Raw genomic sequence first — 11252 nt, 5'->3', positions numbered from 1 at the left:
AGTCTAGAGTGGCTCACTGCGCTGCTCTCCTGTCCCGGCATGAAATTGTACTTCTAATGTTCCTCCAGTAGGTGTCCTTGTTGTTCTCGAGTAGATGGATGTACTGATTCACATGGTGTCAGCTGTCATGACGGGTTTCTGTGTGCATTCTCCTCTGTCTCAGGAAAAACATGCAATTTACTCCTTACTCCTCCTAATTACAATTCCAATGTAGGTCTAACAAAAGTGTACAGATTTAAAATAATTAGCCGTAATTGTCAGGAAATAATGCATCAACCAAAAAAGCTCTCCATAAACGTAGGCAAATATCCAAACACCAAAATTACCTTAGAATTACCTATTGCATTCTAACAAATAACCAACTGTTTCAAAATAAATAAACATTTTGAATTACTTAATTCTTTAAAATCTCTAGCGAGACTTGATATGACAGTGGGAATATGTTATGTGGGACGAATGGATGTCCAGTTTTACGCGTGACGTCAGAGAGCGTGTGGGACACTGCAGCGCCTCTTCCCGGGCCGTCCCACAGTCCGAACTGAAGTTATCAGACAGCCAGGCACAGGCCACTCACCTCCCTCCTTTCTCCTCTTCTTCTCCTTCTTACTTCTTTTCTGCATCTTATCGCAATCCCGTCATCATTCCTGTATGGTGGATATTATTTTCAACTCTTCTTTCTTGGGTGATATGGGGGATCATTCCAAAAGTAAGTGGCATTGTTTGCGTGTATTTTTATCCGCCTTTCACAGTGTTGTAGATTACCCTACAAATCGTAGCCTCTGAAATTAAAACATATTCTATTATCGCATTCAAATGCCATCGTATTTCATATATTTATTTCCATATATCAAATATAATATATTCGTATTCGTATTGTTTTGTTATCCATAAAGCGGACTTTTTCTTGTTTATATTTCATTGTATCTTAGATTTCTTTCAAAACGATTGTGCATCATTTCAGAACAGGTCTTAGTCATTGGAATGTAATACAGTGAGAAACTGGGAGTATTTCGCTCTGTATAAGACAATTTAAGACGAAGAAGTGACATGTAGGCCAGTGGCTCTCAAAAAGTGTGATTTAAGGTGTCAAGAACTGCGTACATGGGAAAGAATGGTTACAATGTCTGTGCTCTCTGCAGAGAAGTCCGGATTCGCGATGTGTGTAGGCTGTGGAAGTCAGATACATGACCAGTACATTCTGAGAGTTTCCCCGGACCTGGAGTGGCATGCAGCCTGCCTGAAGTGTGCAGAGTGCAGCCAGTACCTGGATGAGACATGCACTTGCTTCGTACGGAACGGAAAAACCTATTGCAAAAGAGATTATGTAAGGTAGGGATTGAAATTCTTTGGAAATAATTTGTTAGTGATTGAACGTATTTTAACGTTGGTGTGAATGAGGAGGTAGCCTACAAACTAATATATAGTATATCCATATACATGCAAGACTTGTACCTAAATCACAGAGGCTTATTAGGCCTAAAAATACAAATATCCTTCTTTTGGAAGGTTTACAAAAAAAAGTGTGCCCAGTCTGTGTAATTCCATGCAAAATGTATCTGTAGTTCAACGCATAAAAGGCCATTTGACCTACAATTAAGCAGCTTTTCTACAATTAAAATAGTTCGTTCAACTTTTATACTTTGATCCTGGTTAAACAATGCACAGTAATATGTATCTTAGCCTTGTTTTCTGACGTTCGATGTAGACCTAGTAATTTAAAACTTGGAATAAAAACTGCAGTAACAACAAATCAAATGGCTGATATAAGTTGTTGTTTAATTCCATATATTTTTTGTTTCATTTATTCCTTGCAGGTTATTTGGAATAAAATGTGCAAAATGTAACCTGGGATTCAGCAGCAGTGATTTGGTGATGCGAGCCCGGGACAACGTGTACCACATCGAGTGTTTCAGATGTTCCGTGTGTAGCAGGCAGCTCTTGCCGGGGGATGAGTTCTCTCTCCGGGACGAGGAGCTGCTATGTCGGGCGGACCACAGTTTACTAATGGAGCGGAGCTCCGCCGGAAGCCCAATCAGCCCCGGACGTATCCACTCCAACAGATCACTACACTTAGCAGGTCAGTTGCACATCCAAAACAACACCACCACTGACTTCTGTAATAATAATAATAATAATAATAATAATAATAATAATAATAATAATAACAACAACAACAACAATAATAATAATATGGAAGCAATCATCTTAATCAGAATGATGATATTCATTGTTATATTAATGATCATAACAATAGCCTGCTATCATAAAAATAGTCCCTAAATATATTTCCTAGAATTATCGATAGGCCTAATTTTATGATCATAACGATCGATAGACTCCAGGAAAAAATAAGATGCAAGCTTTGAGTCATTAAGACGTCAATAACTAAAAAATATTAGGCAATTGGCGACCAATATCAGACTGACCTTTAATCCATGGAAAATCACTGAGATATGATTTCATTTTTATACCAGGCTTTTAAAATTGATAGATTTTCAACATAAATGACGTTTGATTTTTTTAAGGATTTTGATATGATATTTACATGACTATTTAATAGTGTTGACCCAATAATACAAATACAATAGGCTATAATATCTTCAAAGGTTAGGCTAATCCCTACTCCTTGACGTTAGGCCTATAAGGATCATCTGGATAACAATAAATACGATTTTACAGATAATCTCTTAATTTGAAAATGAAAGAATTGTAGTAGATAGAAATGTTAACGAGTAGGTCTACACACAGTTGCTGTTGCCCAATTGACTATTAATTTTTAATTTAACAAAAACTTAATGCATGACATAAACAAGGAGTGTGTCATAGTGCGCGGATGGGAATCTGTAGCCTATTGAACTATAATGCAATAAAGCTTACATGCTTTTAGAATGACATTGTCATTGGGGCCTAGACATAATTGTTGCTCAATATGGGCGATGTATTTTTAGGGGGGAACACCAAGATCAAATGGAGTACGTGTGGATGGAGAGACTGTTATCGTTTATATATATATATATATATATATATATATATATATATATATATATATATATATATATATATACGATAACAGTCTCTCCATCCACACGTACTCCATATATATATATATATATATATAGATAGATAGATAGATAGATAGATAGATAGATAGATAGATAGATAGATAGATAGATAGATAGATAGATAGATAGATATATTATAACGCATGGCAAGAGTTGAATAAGTTATATTTTAGATGAATAAGAGTAATTAACGGTCTATATAACCTATGGCAAGGAACATACTCCAGGAAAAAAACGCATTTGCATAGACTAGAATAATAATTAATTATAACAATAATAAAAATAACAATAACAATAATAACAATATAAGTCAAACTTTAGTTAATTTCCTTTTTTATTAAATATAATTCCGCCTCTCTTCAGCAGAGCCGGTGACAGTACGGGCACCACACCGAAACCACGTCCACAAGCAGTCAGAGAAGACAACACGAGTGCGAACCGTTTTGAACGAGAAGCAGCTCCACACGTTACGGACCTGCTACAACGCCAATCCGCGGCCAGATGCGCTAATGAAGGAACAACTGGTGGAAATGACCGGCCTCAGCCCAAGGGTTATTCGAGTTTGGTTCCAGAATAAAAGATGCAAAGACAAAAAGAGATCTATTCTCATGAAGCAACTTCAGCAGCAGCAACACAGTGATAAGACTGTAAGCATCTTCGTAAGTTAATCTCGGAAACATTTTTTATACTTCTATTAGCCTATTACTTTTTCTTTATGTTTGGTTCATCGTTGAATCCTTAAATTTTTGCGATAGTTGAGGTATGTCAGCACAGGCTGGTCTCATAGACTAGACATAACATAGTAAACGAAAATCCGGGATATAAGAATTGCAATTAGTAACATATCATACTAATTGTAATTCGTAACATTTTATTCGAAATGGATGATAGACATCCACAAATGAATGCCATACCAAACGTACATATCATACTAATATAAGTCTCCAAGATTTGCGTTTACTATGTTACGTCTACCCTTGAGTCCAGGTTGGTGAGCAAAGAAGTACTTGTGGCCAAATGGTTACCTCTTAAAGGCAAAGAATTCGTTTCTCTGGAATGATTTGACCAGTGCCACACTTGAATAACCCTTGGTCCGAGGCCGGTCATTTCCACTAGCTGTTCTTTCATTATTGTTTTTCTGTATTCAACCTGCCAATAAATAATGAATCAAGAATTCAATTGTGCATGACCTGTACTGGAAAGCAAAGACTACAGAACAAAATCCTAACATTCTGATCTGGGAATTTGATGGTTTTCTTCCTCTAATCTCGTATTAGAGTCTACAGGGGCTCACAGGTACGCCTCTGGTTGCCAGAAGCCCTATCAGGCACGACAACACGGTGCAGGGTAACTCGGTGGAGGTGCAGACCTACCAGCCGCCCTGGAAGGCCCTCAGCGAGTTCGCCCTGCAGAGTGATCTGGACCAGCCGGCCTTTCAACAACTGGTAAGAGAGAGGAGACACACTGGGGTATTCTAAACGTACATGCTAATGTGGGTGCACATGTGGGTAAGCGTAATTACGCACGAACACACATTCAAACTCTCTCTCACACACACGAACTCACGCACGCGCGCAAACACACACACACACACACACACATTCATTTAGATGACGACAATTTCTGAGTTTTTTTCTTCACTTTAATGTCATCAATTTAAAATGTATAAGTAATAACGTTAAATGGCAATTTTCAACGTCAGAAATTGCAAAATTTGTAGCCTAAACAGAGCCAGAACAGATTTATTTTGACATCACTGTCTTTGCACATTACAGGTGTCTTTCTCGGAATCGGGTTCATTGGGAAACTCCTCCGGCAGCGACGTGACTTCTCTGTCATCGCACTTACCCGACACCCCGAACAGCATGGTACCAAGTCCCGTGGAGACGTGAGACCGGGCCACCAGCCTCGGTCCCAGGCCTAGCATGTTCCCGCCCAGGTCCCCGGTCCCCTGCATGTGACCAGCTCATCACAGCGTCCTAAAGACAGAGGAGTCGTTTCGGACATGGAGAGGAAAGTGACATATTCTCAATTTTGAACAATTACCTAACGGCACTATAAAGCAACGCGTACGAAAGCCCTTCTTCTTAAGACTCAGTTCAGCATTTTTGAGGATATCAGTGACAAAACAAAAACCGAACTTCGTTGCATGAACCGAAAGAAGATAGAAGATTCTCGTGATGGATTTACAAAACAGCCTCCCTCCATATTACATTGGAGCCATTTGATGTCGAACCAGATGGACATTCTGCAATTCATTGTGAACATATCGTGTCTTGGTTTCTTTGTGTGATTTTTGATACATTTGTTTCGTTATCAAGTCCATAGACTCGTGTGTTTGTCTTAAAAAGGAGCATGATTTCCGAAGATTATATAAAACAGATTCTTGTTGTTAAATATTTGATCTTAATAGGAAGAGGGCAGGTTGTTTGAGCCTCTCTAACAAAAGTAAGTTATTGTTATTTATTGTCAGGACAACGATTCATAAAGGAATTAATAACTGATCAAAAATAAAACTGTTAAATCTTTATAATGTCTAAGGTACAGTCTTTGCATAAAGTCTTGATAGGCTTACACCCCCGTTCCCTCACTCAGCCTGTGACGTGCAGTTAATCAAGTTGACCAGTGGTTATTTGAGCTATAGACATCAAAACCTTCAACCAAAGGTATTCCCAAAACGAGTATGCTTCACGCAAACCTTATCGGCCCCCAGTTCCCCGAGCTTCTAAACCACAGAGGTGTAGGCCTATATGCAACAAATCAAACACCAATATATTTCTGAATTGATCAAAATAATAATTGTGCTAACAAGGTGAATAAGTTTACAATCGGTTTTAGTTCCCTATTTATCCCTGCATTAGGCTTTAAACCACTGCGAAAAGTAGGCCTATTAAAATTGCGATACAAAAGCATGGATTAAAACGTCAATGATCGAATACTGAGGGTCCATTTATGAATGCATTTGCATATACATGTTGAATGTTATGACTATTATCAGGCTAATCTGATAGGCCTATTGATTTGGGGGAAATTCTTATTATCATGTTATTGGGTTGGTTTTATTACGCAGGCTATTTCAGCATTTTAACTTTAAAAAACATTGGAGTTTAAAACTTGCATGTGGAATGAACAATAATAATTGTTAAAAAGTAAATAAGACACCCTCAATTTGAGGGTTAGCGCAGCCTACCTAATGCTGAACATAATAGTTTTTCTGAGGCTGGGAGATTGGAATTAAGGTGTATTGGCTTCTGGTCATTTACTTTCTAGGGGCGATTTTTTGTTGTGATCAATCCAGTTTCACTGGTTAAGTCACAAGTCTAGACAGCCAACAAGGGTCGGCGGCTTCTTATCTGCGCCTGGCATCACCTGCAAACGATACATTGAATGAAGCCACAACAAACCCACTTCTCTCTTTGGAAAGAGCTAGTTTAGGGGAGAGACCAGCTCGTAAACCCACCCTAATCTGGCCGCAGTTTATTTTCATTCCACTCAGTCAATTGCGTTATTTCGCACGGGTCAGACGTCTCAGTAATGACATCTCAGACCAAGTACCTATGTGTGTTTTTAACCGGGCTACGTAAAGACTAGGCTACCTGGACACAATTAGTTAGCACTCATCAAATCATTTGAGATAATAGGAACAATTAACAAAAAAAATACAGTAGACTAAGACGAAATGTATAGCCTATTATTAATTATCCCATTTGTAGTTGGCTATAAATTCCGTTTAAAAGTGGGTCTAACTTATTATTTTAATGTCTGACCATACTTTCACAGGATCAAAATAGACTCATGAATGGAACTCTATATCTTGTAGATTTAATTTAATTTGTATTAAACATCATTATCCTAATTCAACTCAACTATTGGCTAGGCCTACGATTTATTGATTGATTGATTTCATTATAGTGTCATGCATCTTCATGATTCACAGCCCACATGGGCTTATACACTGTAATAAAATTATCATACTTGTATATGGACACACTTACATAACTACTTACTTACCTACCTACCTACTTACCTACCTACCTACCTACCTACCTACCTACCTACCTACTTACCTACCTACCTACCTACCTACCTACCTACCTACCTACTTACCTACTTACCTACTTAGCTACATACATACATACATACATACATACATACATACATACATACATACATACATACATACATACATACATACATACATACATACATACATACATACATACATACATACATACATACATACATACATACATACATACATACATACATACATAAACATTTGCATTCCTAATGAAATTAAAACAACTGAAAACACAAAACAAAAACCTATATCTAAATCGGAAGTTTGAATGACAGTGGGTAAGATAATAGATGTGTAATTGAGCTGTTTTAGAGATGTTGCAGGAAACAATGCTGCCTGTTAGAGATAACCGGAGATAACCAGAAGTTACTGACAGAGGAATAACAATATTGGTGCATCTAGCCTGGAGGGGAAAGTTTCAAGAGGCAAATGTCCTAGATACACATTTATTATACTGTAGATTCATAACATTTACAAAGTTGTATCTTCACTTGAATAAGGTAAAACACATTTCAACCCTATACACTCAAAATGCCTGGAATATTTCATTTCGATTGTGAATTAAGAGTAGGCAAAATAGTGTGGGAAAAGGATAGGCCTATGGTAATTTTGTTGGAATTGGTTGGCTATTTTATACACAATCGAAAAATCGAAGCGAGATCATAGGTCAAATTAACATGTGAACTTTATAAAACCTTAGTCAATCTGACCTATTTCATTGCAGGAATTTCAGAGTAGGCCGTAGCAAAAATAGTGCAAAAATAGTGCATGATATCCTGTCGAATTGGTTGAATTTCAGATAGATTTTAACCTATACTTCTCATGTCTATTGATATCCTACAACATAAAAATATAAAAATACTTAATAATATGAAGTCATTTTTTATTAGACTTAAAAAAAAATACCACACGACAGCCATCACATAATCCTATAACATCAACCTGAATTCGCTTTAATTGATGCTTTGCACAGGGCAGCCTGGAGAAGACCACTGCATATTTACATTTATTTTATTACGTTTCCGGTTGAGCTTGCTGATAACCGTACCAGTTAAGACCTGTATGATTTAATCACTATTGGCAACACTAATTGCAAAAGAAAATATAAAATCATGACTTAAGTTATTACATGAAAACGACTGGCCAGTGTAAACAGAACATTCAAGAAAAGTCATGCACGCAAAGTTCATGCCAAAAGTTTGGAACGTTCGAAAAACTTAAGATAGCGCAACATCTATGTAGTATCTGTTGTTGATCTTTTATCAGCTTTTCAAGGGGCGTGTCTATCCATTGCGTTAAACCAGAACCACAACAAACACTATTAACACCCGCTCGCGGGAGCGTTCTGAGCGCGCGCGCACACACACACACACACACACACACACACACACTGAGATAGGAAATAAATGACATGCATTAATGCTAACTAGAGAGACACTCCAGAATTTCACCATTACAATAATATATGGTCTAACCGAATGACAACCCGTTTTCTGAGCTAGTCCTGTCAACCAATGAATTGATCCCATTCAGAAAAATGATGAGTTATGTTTTAGAGGAGTAAAGAATAACCTGAATGATTTCAATCCATTTATTCAGTCATATCGCCTACCGTGGCATTTGCATCTGTGATTGCGTCTTTAGTTCAGCGGACACTTGCATAATATTGTAATGAACAGGCAGGGAGCAGGTCTCGAACCCTCGACCTTCAAGCCCGAAGTCCGGCGCGCTATCGACTATGCCGCAAAAGCATGCTCGAGCGGCAGAGTCGATTTCCGCGCTTATAAACCCAGGGTCGTTACAATATATATATAATTAACATTTTATTGACTCCTCTCATTCATGTGTTTGAGAAAATAAGGACTGCTTGCCTGCCAACTGTCTCGGTCTAAAAATAACAGAGGGCATTTAGTTGCTACCTGGTCACTCAGTGCAACTGGACTCTTCTGAAGGGCATTGTACCACATCATGAATGATTGAATACACCAAACAATTTACATAAGTCAAGGTGTGATGCAACACTCTAATTGGTTGGACTTGTGAAATCGAATAGCAGGTCCTGTTTGGATAGATTCCAGAGTGTTGTCCCAGTCCCATCCGTGGCCGTGCGCAGTGAATGGAGCAGTACTGTATAGCGCGGCTGGTCACAGTGGCCCAGACCTGACTCACCAATGTTCCACACAGAGAATGGGTGTGTGGTTGGCATCATTATTCCGCTAATTAGTGTAATACCAAATTAGCTCCAAATATAATTTATATTGGTTTAGCTTATCATAATAAAATAGCCAAATACAAACTAATAATGCATATTTTGGGCTGACATAAAACCATAATACCTTTGTATAAAAAAGAATGACAGATACATTTAAGGTTTAAGGTTTAATTGAATAGTAGCCTATACACATTTGCAGTTAAAAGATGAATGCCAAGGCATGAGTGTGGAAGAGAGGCCGCCATACTGACCTGGAAGGAAAAGCTGCAAGTCCAACATCTCAAGGGAATCACTCTGACAGCTTGATTTAATATAGAGACTATGGGGCGTTTTAAAAGAGACAAATAAGAGGGCTGGGAGGAGAGAGTAGCATGCAGCATTGTATATTGAGGAATAACAATGAAAACTAAGGGTTAAAGTCAGGTTAAATGATGAGCAATGGCAGTTACCACTGATGTGATCCATGTAGAGAAATTAGAACGATTTATTGACCCTTAATCGACTACCAAAAGGCTGGGAGGAGTTTACGCAAGTAATGTGTCCCCTTTACAGAGGAATTTTCACTATCACTAGCTACATCACATACAGTAGATAATATTATTGTTCCTGCATACAATGGGTTTGTCAAAATACTGTACGTATTTTTTGAAGGATCCTCCTTTTTGTCTTTCGGTATTTTCCAATACACATATCCACAGCTAAATGTTATTTTGACTCCATCTGTCAACAAATAAATGATGAACAGCACTGAGTATTTGCACTTTTTCCTCCCCCCATGCACTTCCTGCCAGGTCTCTTAAATAGGACATTTAAGGACCAATTCATCTTAGATGGGTAATGGCCAATTTAACTTCTAGCGACAAGAATGTAATCATCTTAGGTTACAGAGATAATGAAAGAGCACTGTGTGTGTGTGTCAACATCCTAATGTAATACTGGGTACTTGTGTTCTATCGATCTGGCGGAATGGATGCTGCTTTTATGGGAAAGTGACACCATGAAGTAAATATTCAGATATTGTCAACCTTAAAAGCATGGAGGAGAAGGAGGAGGAGAAGAAGGAGGAGGAGGAGAAGGAGGAGGAGAAGGAGGAAGAAGAGGAGGAGGAGGAGGAGAAGAAGGAGGAGGAGAAGGAGGAGGAGAAGGAGGAGGAAGAGGAGGAAGAAGAGGAGGAGGAGGAGGAGAAGGAGGGGGAGAAGGAGGAGGAAGAGGACGAGGAGAAGAAGGAGGAGAAGGCCTGGGCCATACAGGGATAATTGTCAATGGCATAATAACACAGTAAGTATTCCGTAGCTCTTGTTTTAATATATAACTGCTGGGTGAGAAGAGAATGTGTTGGGTAGTGTGTTTTTATGTTTTTCTCATACCACACCAACTAAATATCATTAGAAATATTTATATACTGCTCAAAAAAATAAAGGGAACACTTAAACAACACATCCTAGATCTGAATGAAAGAAAAAATCTTATTAAATACTTTTTTCTTTACATAGTTGAATGTGCTGACAACAAAATCACACAAAAATAATCAATGGAAATCCAATTTATCAACCCATGGAGGTCTGGATTTGGAGTCACACTCAAAATTAAAGTGGAAAACCACACTACAGACTGATCCAACTTTGATGTAATGTCCTTAAAACAAGTCAAAATGAGGCTCAGTAGTGTGTGTGGCCTCCACGTGCCTGTATGACCTCCCTACAATGCCTGAGCATGCTCCTGATGAGGTGATGGATGGTCTCCTGAGGGATCTCCTCCCAGACCTGGACTAAAGCATCCGCCAACTCCTGGACAGTCTGTGGTGCAACGTGGCGTTGGTGGATGGAGCGAGACATCATGTCCCAGATGTGCTCAATTGGATTCAGGTCTGGGGAACGGGCGGGCCAGTCCATAGCAT

The 11252-nt window shown here is 38.5% G+C and overlaps 1 protein-coding gene across 5 annotated transcripts; it reads left to right on the top strand.

Moving 5' to 3' along the window:
* Positions 1–533: 533 nt before the first annotated feature.
* LOC115166996 (insulin gene enhancer protein ISL-3) lies at positions 534–6945 on the top strand. Of its 5 annotated transcripts, none has more exons than XM_029720995.1 (6): positions 534–706; positions 1140–1329; positions 1815–2077; positions 3429–3709; positions 4340–4507; positions 4838–6945. In XM_029720995.1, exons 1-6 carry the CDS (start codon positions 649–651, stop codon positions 4952–4954), a joined length of 1077 nt encoding a protein of 358 aa, XP_029576855.1. In that variant the 5' UTR covers positions 534–648; the 3' UTR covers positions 4955–6945. The 5 variants fall into 5 exon arrangements, with proteins under 5 accessions (XP_029576855.1, XP_029576853.1, XP_029576854.1 ...); XM_029720993.1 differs by having other exon boundaries at positions 3429–3721; XM_029720994.1 differs by having other exon boundaries at positions 3426–3709.
* Positions 6946–11252: the final 4307 nt, after the last annotated feature.

Source organism: Salmo trutta, chromosome 29, assembly GCF_901001165.1.
Source record: "Salmo trutta chromosome 29, fSalTru1.1, whole genome shotgun sequence".
NCBI lineage: Eukaryota > Metazoa > Chordata > Actinopteri > Salmoniformes > Salmonidae > Salmo > Salmo trutta.
The sequence above is the reverse complement of the archived record's forward strand: the minus strand, read 5'-3'. Positions and strand labels throughout refer to the sequence as shown.